The sequence below is a fragment of the Columba livia genome, chromosome 7, assembly GCF_036013475.1.
Source record: "Columba livia isolate bColLiv1 breed racing homer chromosome 7, bColLiv1.pat.W.v2, whole genome shotgun sequence".
Classification (NCBI taxonomy): domain Eukaryota; kingdom Metazoa; phylum Chordata; class Aves; order Columbiformes; family Columbidae; genus Columba; species Columba livia.
The window spans coordinates 5,488,456-5,504,989 of NC_088608.1; the positions used below are offsets into that span (position 1 = coordinate 5,488,456).

At 36.1% G+C, this 16,534-nt stretch overlaps 1 protein-coding gene across 9 annotated transcripts in view; it reads left to right on the forward strand.

Moving 5' to 3' along the window:
• The window catches only part of LRP1B (LDL receptor related protein 1B), a 687,728-nt gene that overhangs the window by 466,471 nt on the left and 204,723 nt on the right, over positions 1-16,534 (forward strand). For all 9 annotated transcript variants that reach the window (XM_065070319.1, XM_065070313.1, XM_065070311.1 and 6 more), the window contains 6 exons: positions 359-556; positions 2,042-2,246; positions 3,843-4,007; positions 4,585-4,829; positions 10,856-10,987; positions 12,182-12,409. In XM_065070319.1, the coding sequence (XP_064926391.1) occupies positions 359-556; positions 2,042-2,246; positions 3,843-4,007; positions 4,585-4,829; positions 10,856-10,987; positions 12,182-12,409 (1,173 nt within the window). The remainder of the gene's footprint in view (positions 1-358; positions 557-2,041; positions 2,247-3,842; positions 4,008-4,584; positions 4,830-10,855; positions 10,988-12,181; positions 12,410-16,534) is intronic.

Sequence of the window (16,534 nt, forward strand, 5' to 3'; positions counted from 1 at the left end):
TAATTTAATTGATTCATGCTGAAACTTTCGAGAACGCATTTTAATTTTGATAACACGAGACCATTTAAAGCTCTAATTATGGACTCCTTGTGGTGGAACTACAAAACACGGTTCAATAGTTAAGTCTGATATTCCTGACTTTAATGTTTAATATCTCTAGTTATGATCAAAGATAATGCTGGAAGGGAGAAGTGAGAAGTCTGTGTGACTAAAAATGTATTTGAAAGACTCCTTATCAGAAAATGGATTGTTTTAATCATCTGTTTCTCCTGACAGAGTATTCTGTTGTTCTTATTCCACCTGCCATTTATATCAATATGTAACAGTATCTTTTTTTTTAATGTATAATCTTCTCCAGATCCATTTGAGGCATTCATAATTTTTTCTATTCGACATGAGATCAGAAAAATTGACCTTCACAAACGTGACTACAGCCTCTTAGTTCCTGGTTTAAGAAACACAATAGCACTTGATTTTCACTTCAGTCAGAGTTTACTGTACTGGACGGATGTGGTAGAGGACAAAATTTTCAGAGGCAAGCTCTCTGATACTGGAGGTATGAACTTCATCTTTAATTTCCTAACAATAAGAACTGCAGTTACAGGTGTTAGACCTGATAAATCATAACTGAGATATCATTCACAGAAACAGAAGTTAGGGTGGCATTCTGCTTTTGAAAAGGTGTTATGTCTAGTTTGTACATGTTGTAGAGCTAGAAAAATACTTTTAGTTGTGGAAGTTTCCTTTTGCAACAGGCTACAGAGGGAAGAAGGTGGCAAATGGTCCAATGACTGCAATATTATTTTTTTCATTTTGTTGTAATTTACCTTAACCTTATTAATTTATCAGACGCCTGATAAATTCTTTTTTCATCTGCTATCACTAGGTGAAAGATTTTTCACCGTAATTGTATAGCGTTTAGGTGCTTTCATTCCTGCATGAGCTAACAGTCATAAGCATGTATAATTTACTTTTTGTAAAAGTTGGCATGCATTCGTGTGTATGTTCCCCAACGTGTTTTTTTGGTTTGTTTTCTGGATTTTTTTCTTCTCCTTCGTAGATGGCATTTGTGAGTAATTTATATCCATAGATCTATACCAGGAAAGAAATATCCTACACTGCTAAGTATATAAAGACAGTCGAAGACTTGCTACTTTTCATTAATGGTTGTGGTGTTTGCAAGAAACTAGTAAGACAGTGCTTTGTGGTCATGTTGTGTTGTAATCACACTGTACCAGAATCCAAGCGAGTTCTGTACTGTATTAAAAAGAGAAATAATTTACTCCCTCAGTCTTGTAGCTGTCAAGAACTGACGAGCATCTGCAAAAAGCACCATGCCTTCCTGGAAGTCCTGGGGGCTAACAGGGTATTTTTGTAGTTGCCATTTGTGTGAAAAATGTTGAGACCCTCCAGAGGAAGTATTAGCTAGGGGAGAACTGTTTGTAGACAGTGACGATATAAATTATCCATGTGAATTTGAAGAAACCAAGTAAGGCTATTTACTATAGAGCTTTTCAAAATGTGGAGTCCAAACAGGTTCTCCCTGCCATTTCTGTCTTTTGATTTTTCTCTTTTTCTGATTGAGAAAGAACTGAGATAGAGCTGCGTGGGTTTTCTCTATTATTTCTAGTCGCTGTGAGGTGAAGAATGCTGCAGAAGAGGTTCCTGGTATTAGGGCACATGTACATCTCCTGTGTTACTCTGCGTGTCATGTCTGACCTTTAGTGAAGGTTTCAGATCTTAACTTACTAAAGGATCAGAGAACTATAAATTTCTGTAACTGTGGAATGAAGTTTATCGGTACATTGCTGAAAGTATACTTATTTACAGCAATTCTATTGCATTTGTAAAGAAAAAATGTCACGTGGAATGGAGTATTATCATCCATTAGATTAACCAAAAACTCACTGCAAGAGCATATGGTTAGGGTTGGAAGGGACCTCTGGAGGTCATCTATGATAGACCATTATATCCAGGTTCATTATATCAGACTATATTTGTTCTTTAAGAATCTTTTTTTCCCCTGTTTCTTTCTTTCAAGGTGTTAGTGCCATTGAGGTGGTAGTACAACACGGCCTGGCCACACCTGAGGGCCTTACTGTGGACTGGATTGCAGGAAACATATACTGGATAGACAGTAATTTGGACCAAATTGAAGTAGCAAAACTGGATGGCACTTTGAGAACAACGTTAATAGCAGGAGCTATGGAACATCCAAGGGCTATTGCGTTGGATCCCAGATATGGGTAATTATGAAAACATTACGTTTTTTGTTGCAAAGTGTTTTAAAGTGCATGTTTCAATGTGAGATTGATTTCCTTTGTTGTGAACTATGGTTCCTAACTTATTTTTAGTAGTTCTTGAAAATAGGTTTTGTGTGAAATACAGTCTGTTATTAATGTGTTTTGCCCCAATAAACAGGATTAAGAAAAAGTAAGTTGAGAGTTGGGGCGGTCTGTTTGTTGCCAAATTGTGATTGTTCCATTTGATTTTTCTATTAATGTGAATGCTAGTAACTGGAACCTTTGGTCTAACCCTCCTGTGTGGTTAATGGACAAATTTACCTAGTGCCAAGGTGATACATCTCAATTAGAGACAGAGTTTCTGGTGGGACTATAAAAATATAGCTTACATGTTACTGGAAGACTAAAAGCTGAGTGAGGTATACCCATCTTTTGTGTTCGGTTCTCCATCTGAAAATAGAACTAATACTTGCCAACTTCAGTCAGTATTTTTTCTACCTATTTGTAAGGCATATTCTATAAACTGGAATATTGTTAATCACAATTGAGTTATAGGAGATTCAGCTTACTACCATGAATATGTGTTTTATCTAATGTGACTTGTCAAAAGTTTTGTTGCAGTCTGGCTCTCTTCTGTTAGCTCTTCACAATTAATTAAAAGTTTTCATATCACTGGTATTCTTTTCCTTTAACTAATAATAATAATAATAACAATAAAAGTGTGTTATCAAAAACTTAGTAAGCTAAGAACAGTTAGAGTATATTTTTGGCCCTTTGGTGACACTGCTTTTATTAATTAATATGAAACTTCTTTGGTCATACAGGTAAAAGCTCTCCGTCTTAGAAAAATAAAATCAGAAATACTACATAATAGTACATGGCCCAGGGCAGTGGTGGAGTCACCATGGAGGGGTTTAAACGGTGTTTAGACGAGGCTCTTAGGGACATGGTTTAGTGCTAGAGTTAGGTTAGGTTAAGGTTGGACTCAATGATCCTAAGGGTCTCTTCCAACTGAAATGAATCTATGATTCTATAACTGAGAGAACGTATCATATATCACAACTTTTCTATTTCTTAGCAAGATTAGTCTGTATAGGATTTGTTAGTGGGGTACCAAAATCTAGGGGTCTTCACTGGACCACTCTTAATTAGAAATGGAAATCTCTAGTTCAGCACATTCCTTAATCCTTGCTACCTCAAAACACATTTCTTCCTTTTCTCCCTCCCCATCCTTCTCATCTGTAGATTGCTTTCAAAGGCTTTCATTATATATTTTTTTTAATGAGCTGTGTTTCTAATTATAGAAGGAAGACAAGAGAAGCTGCTATTTGTATTAATGGACGTGAAAAAAGGGATGCTACTTAACTTCTAGTTTTTAAAAAGCTTAGTATGTCTCCTGATTTCTCTAAGACTAAAAACGAAGTATTGCCTCCATGTTATCCTGTTATTTCGAGGAATTTATATAGTTACCCAAATTCATCTATGTTTTTTCCGATGTGAATGTATTAACTTTTTCCCAACTATTGTCTTATTGAACCACTTGAAATTATTTGCATGCTTTAATGTTTTCTTATAATTATTTTCCTTTCCTCTCACCAGAATTCTGTTTTGGACAGACTGGGATGCGAATTTTCCTCGCATTGAATCTGCTTCCATGAGTGGAGCAGAAAGAAAGATCATATATAAAGATATGGATACTGGAGCCTGGCCTAATGGCCTTACTGTAGATCACTTTGAAAAAAGAATAGTATGGACAGATGCCAGGTAAAGTGTTCACACTATTCTTTTCGCCTGTTTATAAATCCTTGTTCTTATGTACAGAAACGTCAACTACATTGTAAGTGGAATGTAGTTGTGTACACTATATACATAGAGAGTCTTATGTACATAGTCTTGTGTGCAAATGTAAAGTATGAATATTTCTTTTATTGCATTACTGTTACACATAGTTTTTCATGGTACGTACCAGCAGATTGTAATGTCCCTGACCAGGCTTCTCAGGGAGCTTTCCCCACCCATCCTGCCCTTGGTCACAGGAGCCCAATTCACTGTTTTTTCCATAAATTCATCTGAATGGAAACTGATTTTCCACTGTATTTCCTCCTGGAGGTAAATTTGAATTTAAAAACAGTATACAAACAAAACAGTATTTCATATCCCTAGGTAAATTAATAATGTGAACTAAATCATCTTTGAACATAATGATGGCACTGTAAACATCCTTTAGTCTTACCAGTATGTAAGAGTAATGTTTTTATACATTTTACACCGATGTTGTAATACTTGTAAGATTTTTTTTATTGTATTTTTGTGTAATCATAAAATTTGGGTTATCTTGTAGATCAGATGCCATTTATTCTGCATTATATGATGGAACCAGCATGATAGAGATTATACGTGGTCATGAATATCTTTCACACCCTTTTGCTGTTTCTTTGTATGGGAGTGAAGTATATTGGACAGACTGGCGGACCAATACACTTGCAAAAGCCAATAAATGGACTGGACAAAATGTCAGTGTAATACAAAAAACAAGTGCTCAGCCATTTGATCTTCAGATATATCATCCAAGCCGTCAACCACAAGGTAACTATAGAATAATATAACAGAAGACGGTGAGTTTATTTGTATGTAAATATAGGAAAGTAACAAATATCACTGGAGAATCACGACCAAGTAGTTGCAGAATGTTCTGTGATCTCTGGCAGAAGAGCTGAAATTTATTCAAAAAGTTGATGGTAATGGAAACAGCTTTAAAATTTGTATCATGTGTCCTTTTTAAAAATATATATTAAGAAATGTTATTTTATTTTTCTTCTCACACAGGCTTTTTAGTGCACAGTAAGCTATTCAGACTTTTATGTTAGTAGGTCCTGAGCAATCTTTACTTGAAAACATTAAATCCTGACAATTCGGTGCGGCCTTGTAAATAATTTGCAACCCAGTTTTGCGTTAGTTATACATAGAAGACTATGGATATAGCTTTAATGTAAATGAGTACCAGCAAGTAAAATTCACCCTGTCACCACATTTGAAGAATGCTCTCAATAGCGTGCGTTAGAAAAGGCAGAGTAATGAATGCAACTCACTGTTAGTTTGGGAGTCTAAACATGATGACAACTGTGATAAGGACTCACAGTGAACATCTCCTAATCTGCCTTGCAGTATGTGACATGCTGTCAGGATACATTTTTATAAAAAAATAATTAACTTACATTAAAGAAGAATGTTGCTGGTTTGCAGTGGATGTCGAGTTCCTTGGGCTTTTTCTGAACATTTACATTTTAGGCCACTGTACTATTCTAAAAAAAAACAACACCTGTCTGACTTCTGGACAAAAAAAGGATCTTAAAATACAGGCGAAGTAAATACGCATTTCTGAACAACCTTTTCAAGTAATGGGGTTTGGGTGGTTTTGTTTAGTTTTCTTTTTTTTTGTTGTTTTGTTTTATTTTTATAATTAGTCACTTCTTGAACTTTGGGATTTGAGGAACTGTGTTTGGTACTTGGTGTTTCACAGGAGCAGCAGAGTTCTCATTAGCCATTTCTTGCTGTCAGAAAACACAACTATTTTCTGTTTTGACTGGGGCCAGGCAACGTCTTTAGAGGGAAACTGTAGCCTAGGGAGACAGGAATCAGTGTTCCATATTCACAGATACTTTGGCCTCAAGGTACAGGATAAGCTGTAAAAGAATTTTCAGCACTTATTTGCCAGAATCAAGAAGTTCAAATATCAAGTTGTGTAATTGCAGCTTTTGTTTTATGATGTGGAAAACACCGAAATCTGACTTAGGACTGGCTTTCTGGGTTTGCTTTAAATTATTCTCTTCCAATGGAAGCAATTTCTTTCTGCAAATGTCCCTTATGTAGCTTTATTGGAACTAGAGAAAAACGGTGATACTATGTAATTTCTTCTTAATTTTTTCTTTGATTTTGTAGCAGTTTTGCAATAAATGAAACAAGATAAAATACAGTTTAGAATCCTAAGGTAAAGTTAATGGTAGATTTCCGCTGCAAAATGTCGCTATAAATACAGTACCAAAGGACAAACATTGTGTAGTCTTGGCTCTGTAGGTGTACATCTGGGTCACCTATGTAGGTGAAAGGCTATTAGCTTTTGAAGTATTTCATGCAACTCATCTTGATTGAAATAAAGTAGAGCAGAGCTAAATAAATACCTGCAGCCTAAAGCAACGTCATTTCAGTTAATCTAGGACAGATGCTAATTTAAGGTAGTAAAGATACAGCAAGGTGTGCTTGTGGATGGTAGGTTCTCCTGTTAGTAAACCACAGGGGATTTTTGACGGCTTCATGATCTAATGCCGCATCTCAGGAATGTGAGTTTGACACCTACTCATCTTCACAGAATCAAAGCTGTGTGTCAGGAGTGCTATTAACATAGCAAACACAGGTTTTCTAGGAAGAATATTTTCTCAACTACTGTTATATTTTAAAATTCCACTTGCTGCAAAGAATAAGGTCTTCTGTTGTAGGCACAAGAAGTTGTACTACTGAGGACAGTGATGAGAGGAGTAAATATAGTGCATTGGAAGGATCACAGTTAGAAAGCTGTGAATTCCTCACACATTCCCCAGTTTTTTGTATATGTCAAGTATATTACTTTGAATTTAAAAGAAGAAAAAAACAAACACACAGATGGTCGTGGTATTATTTCGCTTTTTGCAGATTGAATTTTTATAGACTGAAAATTAGGACAAGAAGTATGACTGCTGAATGTAAAGTATGTTGGTACCACTGGGCTCTTTTCTAAGTAAAACATGAAAAGATTTTAACTTCATGGCACTGTTTGGTTACAATATTCTGCTGAGGCCTGGATAGCTGGCTGTTAAAAATAAATAACTTTTTATGGAAATGTAGCTTAAAGATGCACATGAGCAAAGTTTTGGATGTTTTATTTTGATTATATTGGATTTTTAAAAAAATATTACTTTGAGATTTTATCACAAGCTGCTTGTGTACTTCAAAACCAACAGCAAGATTGGTATATGTATTGTAAATTATGCAAAATATATACAGCCTTTCTGAACTTTAAATTGGATTCCTTTATGCCTTATGAAGGTTCTGGGTTTGTTTCAGGAATTAGAAAAGCAGCCTTTCCTACCTTTTCTTAACTCAACAACCTGTCTCTGGCAATGGAATACATTGTCAGAGGGTGCCTACAGGGATATATGGCCATGGAGGAAGATACAACAGCCACGCTCCTCCTGGATAGACCGTCAGCTTCCAGGAACCTGGAACTCGATGATTTTTGAATCTCAGATAATGTCTTTGTGCTTCAAAGGCTTTGAAGCCTTTGACTGAATCTTTTTGCGTGAACTTTTCTAGCTGACTTTTGAACTTAGACAAACTCTCCAGGTCTGCAGCCTCTTGGGCAGATGCCTCTGGTCCGTAACTCTGCCCTGTGTGCCAAAGTACCTCATTGTGCTTGTTTTTGACCATAATACTTGATAATTCTGTTCAGTGTTTCCTGGCTTTTGTAGTAAGAGGAGTATTAGACAGTGATTTCATAAGTATAATCTGTTCCTTTAGAAAAGGATCTTTTAGATATGGATATTATTTCAGTGCTTATCCTTGTGTATGTAACTTGAGATTGTTTATTTTCTTGTATATTACTACACATGTATTGAATTTTATCAGATGTTTTATTTCTTAGTCTCTCATGTACCTCTTGTGTAGCTTTTCAAGCTTCAATTTAATTTAATCCTTTATTACTGTTTTTTTGCTACTTACTTTAAGAGTAAACTCCTGATTTTTTTGCCAATTTCCTATGAAGTATAGCACCCATTCCTAAAAGTACTATTGCCTTTGGCCTTTCCACATGGCAATACCCTAGCATTACAACATCTGTTATTCTTTCGCATCTGTGTTTGTTATCTGCCTGTTGTGTAAGTATGCTTTTTTAAGGTCAGTCATTCCAGGTAGTACCTTCTTAGTTTCGGGTTTATATCATTAATTACATTTTTCTTACATTTTTCTCAGTTGTTTTTTTTTTGGGTGTTTGTTTTGTGGTTGTGTGTGTGTGTGTGTTTGTTGTTGGGGTTTGTTGGTTTGCGGGGGGGGATTTTTTTTAGCGTCCTTTCCTCTCAAACTGTACACTGGAAGGGGTGGGAAACAGAAATGTTCATTAAAAAGAGCTTCTGAATTACCATAAAGCTGTCATACCCTGTACATTAGAGTATTATGAAGAGTTGTGCTAATGTTGAGCTAATAATATTCTTGTTTATTTTGTTTCATGCTGAATATGTAAATTTTTGTTAGGTGGTATGCTGACTAATTCTTCAAGTAAGTGATTAAAAAATGGAGTAAAAATAGTGAATATGGGAAATAAATATCTATTTTAGGACTAATGCATTATCTGACCAGTCCTAGCTTGCAAATTTCAAAGATTAATGCTAAAATAATCAGATATCATCAGGTAGCATCAAGGGTTTAACTTGACTGAGTTGACAGAAGGATCTTTGGCCTTACGAAAAGCGATACTACAGAAAGTATTGACAGCAAGCAGAGAATTAGATCTATAACTGGGTTTAAATAGGAGTGGGAATAGATCGTCAGCAATTCAAAGGTATCCTTTTGATTTAACTGCAGTGCATATATTTGAAGGTATAGGCAGAATTTAATCATGGTGCGCGCCTTTAAAGTGTGAAATTAAAATTTTGCCTAGCTAAACCTGATACCGAGAAGGGACAGGTTCAATATGAAGCTACTATGGAGGGAAAGTTGGTCCATAGTGAGAGCATATTCTGAGATTGTAAGAGTAACTGCTCATTTATCAACTGGTGAGAGAATGTCTATGGGTTGTTTTATTTAAGGGTTACTGGTCCAGAAAAATAAACATTTTGTTTAAATACTGTTTTAGAGAGCAGTCAAGAAGAAATATGATGACAAAGAGTGACATGTGTGTCTGTGCTCAGTACTGGAAGAGAAATAGATTGACAGGCATTCAGCAGTGGAAATCAATTAAATAACGTGAAAGGCTGGCCAGTTGGTGAAAATGCCGGTTCTGTGGGTTGTTGTGATCAAGGGGAAAATAGATTGGTGGAAATGATTAGGAAAGAAATAAATAACCAAAGGCCATGAACTGTGCTGTATAAATCCATATCACCCCTGTATCTTGAATGCTGCACCAGATCATATAAAAGATAGTGAGAAACCTTGACAGGCTGATCAAGAGTATGGGAAGGGTTTTTTGAAGGCAGACAGGTAAGCTGGTGCTTCTTGAAGTACAGCTTGTAGACAGGCGTCTGTGTGATGGCAATCTGTGAAATCAGAAGTGGCACGGAAAGGTGAATAAGGAAACGTTCTGTGGTTATTCGCAGTAGAAATAAAGCATTAGAACTAGCACAAGGAAATTTAAAAACCCAAATTTTTGAGAGTCAAAGCAATAGCATATTTATTTGCCTTTGAGGGAATTATGAGGAAGTAAAGAACGGGATTAGCTGATATTCAGTGAAATCAGTATGAATGTGGAAGGAATATATACACAAGTGCTGGTATAAGTAATTTTTAGATTATGGTAGTTTACTCTTCCAGTTGTGCATGCACATGGAAACGAATGCGTCTGCTTTGTCACACTTCTTTTTCCACTAATTTTGTATTCCGTGATATATGAAGGGAATTGAGATGTGTGCAGATAGTACAGAACTTGTACCATCTCCTCTTTGTAGCACACTTTAACCACAACTCTCTCTTTAACGTGATCATTAACCAGTACACCTTTTATTTTTGCTTCTCTGTTCTTCTCTTTGAATTTCACACTGAAGCAGCAGCTTTGGTAGGGAAGAACATAATGTGCCACTTGCACAGAAAGAAAAGTTGGGGGTTATTATTCTTAGGCCCTACATAAATCCTTGCCACAGATGGTTTTAGGCATGCGAAGAGGTTGAGGTTCCACTGAAATTACTGCTTTTGATTAGTGAATAAATTAAAGGAGATGCTGTTTTAGAAAACATGATTGAATTTGAAATCTCTTCACAGCAGTGTTAAGAATGCTAAAAAAATGCGAGAGGTTGAATCACTAGATTTCAGCACATCTTGTTCAATCAGTGATCTATAGGAAGCTACTTGAAAAAAAGCTATAATATACTTAGGAAATACTTTGGCATGTATTTCCAAATTATTTTTGCATGTGAGATTTCCAACTAATATTCAAGTAGGTAGATAAAATTGAGAGGGAACTTTGATTTTTGCCAAAATTCATTGTGCAATCCAAGCTTTAATTCTTCACAACTAGAATTTGCCTGTCAGGTCCTCATCTTATTAACATTTTTGTGCCATTTGTCCTGGTTATGACTGTTCAGTTCTTCAGAAATTGTTGGGAAAAGTTTATTCAGTGGCTTCATGAAGTTGCAATGATAAAATTTGTGGCTGTACTAACAACAACAAAATCTATTAAAAAATAGATGCTTGGACAAGAGTTGAATATTAGCCTAGAAAAAGTGATTAGAATTCAAGCTCAATCAATGAGGCACTGGGTTTGTCTTCAAACAGAATTTTCACCACTTTCTCCCCAGTGTAGTTTGCAATAGTTCAACAACCCTTGGTCCCAAAAGGTGGTTTGATATTTTGTGTATTTCATTACTCGTTTTTAGCTTCTAATCCGTGCGCTGCTAATGAGGGCCGAGGTCCATGTTCTCACATGTGTCTGATCAATCACAACAGAAGTGCTGCCTGTGCCTGTCCACATCTGATGAAATTGGCTTTAGACAAGAAAACATGTTATGGTAAGTTTTCCTCCTAAAGCCTGACTGTTGTGTTTGGTTTAGGGTTTTGAACCAGACAAATTAAAATACATAATCTTCAAACCAGTCTCTAAAGTGCATTTTAATGATACATTTTAAAGGAGAATCTGTTATTTGAGAATTGAAAAATTATTCTACTATACAATATGTGGGGTATTTATTACACGCCGATTTTTTCCTGTTGCTTATGTGCGTGATATGTTAGTGAAGCTTCTCTACAAAACAGAAAGATTTAAAGTGTACAGTGTGTCATCAGAAAATGATTAGTCTGGGCAGCTGAATAACAAAAAGGTACTTAATAGTTTAAATCTCTACCTGTGCTTCTAAAATTGTCTTAGTTTCATTTTCAAGGATTAAGAAAATGAAATGAAGAGCAAATATTAGGCATGCATTCTCACAGGCAAGTTTTATAAAAAATAAAATAAAACTTTTTAAGCTAGAAAAGCCCTCAAAATGTTGAATACTTGTCTGTTGTCTGTAAAACCTTGTAATACATTAATCTTTCCAGTGTTGATTAATAATGTTTAAGAAATAAAAAAAATAATGCTTTTTTGTAGCAAGGATATTGCATGGAAAAAGTTACCTTTACTGTTCATTCACAGATGTTCGCTCCCGCAATTTGGACTTTTGAGTTAAAAAAAATAGAGTTCCGGTTTGCTTTTATCACCCCTTTTCAGCTATGATTTTCTAAATTAGAATAGGTTATTTTTCTTCTGCCTGTTTCTCTTTCACCACTTACACATACATTGTGAAATTCCTCACGGCTTTTGTTTGCAAAACAAACCCTGTTAAAGTGATACCCTGTTCCCCTGAGACACTGAATGTTAACTTCTGTTATGATGTACAAATGAAACAGTATTTTTTAAGCTGAGATTAGTAATTTTTTTTAAATATCATTTAACTGTCTTCCTTAGACTTGCACAAGATCAGATTGTTGTAGTGGTGTAGTCACTTATTGTCCAGTGTCCAGAAGGAATGTCTTTTCCCTGTGATCTTCTTGCTCTGTAACATACTTTATTTCTCCGTGTCACTACGCTGCAGATTTTCTGGAGATGTTAATTCACTCATATAAACTTTATTTACACATTTGTAAAGTGATCTCAAATGAATGACTTGGATTTCTATTAGCAATATTGTGAAGAGGATGTGGAGTGATGTTTTCCTTTTTTTTAACAGAAAGGAAGAAATTTCTTCTGTATGCAAGGCGTTCAGAAATAAGAGGGGTGGACATAGAAAACCCATACTTCAACTTCATCACAGCCTTCACTGTTCCTGACATTGACGATGTGACCGTCATAGATTTTGATGCTGTTGAAGAACGCTTATACTGGACCGATGTGAAAACACAGACCATCAAGCGTGCCTTCATTAATGGGACTGGCTTAGAAACCATTATTTCAAGAGGTAAATAGCATAACATTGAAGTAAAAATACTTTTTGTAGGTAAATGTGTGTTATAATAAAGTATAAGTATTGCAAGTTGTTACGTATACACAGAATAACAGAATGTTAGGGATTGGAAGGGACCTCCAAAGCCCATCCAGTCCAATCCCCTGCTGGAGCAGGAACACTTAGATGAGGTTACACAGGAAGGTGTCCAGGCAGGTTTGAATGTCCCCAAAGTAGGAGACTCCACAACTTCCTTGGGCAGCCTGTTCCAGTGTTCTGTTACCCTTACTGAGAAGAAGCTTCTTCTCAAATTTAAGTGGAACCTCTTGTGTTCCAGTTTGAACCCATTACCCCTTGTCCTACCGCGGGTTGTCACCGAGAAGTGCCTGGCTCCATCCTCGTGACACTCACCCTTTATATATTTATAAACATTAATGAGGTCACCCCTCTGTCTCCTCTTCTCCAGCTCCAGAGCCCCAGCTCCCTCAGCCTTTCCTCACACGGGAGATGCTCCACTCCCTTCAGCATCTTTGTTGCCCTGCGCTGGACTCTCTCCAGCAGTTCCCTGTCCTTCTGGAACTGAGGGGTCACAACTGGACACAATATTCCAGGTGTGGTCTCACCAGGGCAGAGCAGAGGGGCAGGAGAACCTCTCTGACCTACTGACCACCCCCTTCTAATCCACCCCAGGTACCATTGGCCTTCCTGGCCACAAGGGCCCAGTGCTGGCTCATGGTCATCGTGCTGTCCCCAGGACCCCCAGGTCCCTTTCCCCTACGCTGTTCTTTAATAGGTCTTTCCCCAACTTATACTGGAACCTGGGGTTGTTCCTTTCACTGGTATTGATGTAAACAATAATAAAGCACAATTTTGTTTAGGTTTCTAGTTCATTTTATAGATTCATAATTCATTTTATTTAAATTAGTTTGGATGTAATTGGTACATTGCTTTTATACAAGGTTGAAATGTGTAGGAAACAATAGAAATAATGTCTTCTGGGGATGGTAGAAAGAAAAAAGATGAAAAGAAGAAAAACAACAGCATCTTGACATATCCTGCAGTGAAAAATTTCATGTGGATTTTCTATGTCTCAGTTGACCTCATAAAGAAATTAGCTCCATCAGAGTTTTTTTTTCTTTCCAGTCCATGTAGCTCTTTTGGCTTTGGCACCACTGGTGAAACACACGATGTTTGTCATTTTGGTGATACCGGTGTTATGCATTTACCTGGTGTCTTCTTGCAAGTTGTGTCATATTCAAACTGATTGCGGTCAGGCTGTTTATGGTACTTGAATGCCATGAGGAAGTGGAGTCTTGATTCTGTGTCTTTGAATCCTTTATAGGTTTGTTCTGTTACTGCTGCTTCAGCTACTTAAAATACTACAGTTCAGCTTTTCCTTTTTACTGAGCTTTTTCATTATAGGCAGGTCACTTAGAGCAATAAAGGAAACTTAAAATATTGCAGATGGAAAATCATGACTGGCATTTTTTTCTGCCATTAACATCTTCATTGTTTTGACATTTTTTGCTCTGCACTTTGAACACAGAAACTTAATGCACTGTAAAGTCTGTACCTGATTGCTTTAACTCTATGGCAGTAGCTCTGGTATTCAAGTGATATTAATACCATTTGTTGTCCTTGCTAGTGGTGGGGTTTTTGTGTTTGTTGTTCTTTTTCCCTGACCAGTCCCTCTCCTGCCAGCACGTGATGTTCTTCTGTTTGGTAATAAAGCTATCTGCTTGGAAATAGAAAACTGTCAGGGACTATGTGGAGGCACGTTTTGAAAAATCTGGTTCCTCACCTGTTAAATATATGTTTGAAGGGAAAGAGGAGAAAATAAATAACTCATTTCTGTCAGGTCAGACCTTTTCTGATCTTGAAAAGTAATTTTTAAAAACCTGAGAATACTTCTGTAGTTGATTATTTTGGAACTCCAGAAAACGAACTAAAGCTCTGCCCCAGGTGTCACTATAGAATAAATTTGTTCTGGAGTACCATGTTTTGGGAAGTCATTGCACAAATATGGCAATATCTCCACTTGGCTGTTCATGGTGATAAAGTAGTTTATTTTATGTGGTTATCTCTTTATTTTCCCTACTATCTCAGAGAGAACTTCATTAAAAATTGGAGAAGTTTTTCAGTATCGGTAACGATGAGTACCTCTTAGAACTACTCTTTACATCATGAGTTTATATATACGTCATGAATTAAGATGCCGAAAAAAGAAAGAGTTGGGTTTTTTTTTAATGGTAGTAGAAAAAAAACATATTGTTTTAATATATAAAATATATATTGAAAAATGGCAAAACTTGTCAAGAAACTTAATGAAACATAGTATATGTGAGTGCTCCTGTTTTTCAGGCATTCTTTCATATCCTTTTTATTACAATAGCTTCTGTGGTGAGAGTTTGGTTGGTTATTGTTGATTTGGGTTTTTTTTTCTGCTGATTACATATAAAATTTACAAAATTACCATGTTCTGGCACATCAAACCATTATAAAGACTACTTATTATGTGTAAATTATTCCATTTGTTCACAGTTATATTTTTAAACTCTTTGTAAGAACATAAGAAGCTTTGTAAGCACATACTAGTGGGATTCTCACTGGATGAAGTCTTATACCAATGTCACAAATATGCCAAAGTCATACGTTAATCTTTTTAAGAGTATGAAGTGCTTGTTTTCTAGTTCCTCCAACCAAAAAGACAGGGGATCAGTTTAAAATGGGTCAAGGTTGTGTATTCAGTGTCCTTTGTTACGTTCTCAAAAGCTGGAAAATTCCTAATGCCCAGTCACTGTTAGATCTTATGTATATGCAAGAAAGTCCACAACCACATCCATGTTCATTTGTCAATGACAATAATTCTGTCAGTGGAAGTAAGCACATGAAGTTGACAAAGAGGCAGTGTACAGACTAGGAACTAAAATGGAATCATTAAAACACCCTTGGCCTGTTTCCTCATCTACAAAGGTGCTGGCCAGTATGAACCATTGCTGTGCCAAGGCAGAGCAGCATGTTGGTGCTGAGATTGTGAGCAGTGACTTAATACCCAGCATTTAAGGCAGATATTAATGTATACTAACTTTTTGTTTAGTCAGTATCTTTCTACAGAAGGCTATCACACACAAAGACACTGGTGAAGCTACCAAATTAATCATATCTTACTCTTGGTTTGGTACCTTAAGTAATACTGGTGGAGTGGGTTAACCCCAAAAGGCAGCTAAGTCCCACACAGCCTCTCACTCACTCCCCACATGTGGAAGAGACTCAGAAGGGTAAAAGTGCGAAAAGTCGTGAGTTGATACAAATACAGTTTAAAAGGAAAAGCATAAATTTCATGAAGAAAGCAAAATAGAGAATTCATTCACTACTTCCCACCAGCTGACAGATGTTTAACCATTTCCAGGAAAGTAGGGGAATAACTTGGACTCCTCAAATTCTTCAGAAATAAAACCAAAAAGCTGCTTCAATGATGTAACTACTTACCTACTTCTGTGTTATAGAACAATGCTGTAGACCAGTGGTTTTAATTCAGATATTCTGTACTGAATCTTTCCAGTGCTGAAGAAGGAAGTGGGCTTTTAAACTCAGCATTGTTTCGTTTCTGAAAGCCACTTAATATTCAGTATGTACACTGTAACTCACGACTAAAAAAGTATGAACTTTCTTCTTATGTCATGAGTAATGTTAATGATTATTAAAAGTTATTGTTGAACTTCCTAGAGGAGGGTAACTCATTCTAAATCTTCATCTCAAAGGAAAAAAACACACAACAAACCACACTTTTTAACAGTGCACTGAGTAATAAATGCTTTCCTAAGTAGAAAAATACACTGCAAAAATACAGCTTCTGTCTGATTATTATTTTTGGCCGATAGGTTTTATGCTAATTTTTAAAGAAGTATTTATGGAGTATTTCCTGAATATTCAGTGCAGTTTTCATGTTCTTATTGCAAGTGTATCAGGCTCAAGAAGAAAAATAAAGATTGCTAATTCTTGACAACTAGTCTATAAATATATCTCAATATAATATTGAACTATTTTTAACAAACTGTAGAAAAACTTGGGTTTTTCTCAGAATAACTGAGGGTAATCTATAAATAAAAATCAAAGGAACAATTGCTTTCACTTTTGCAG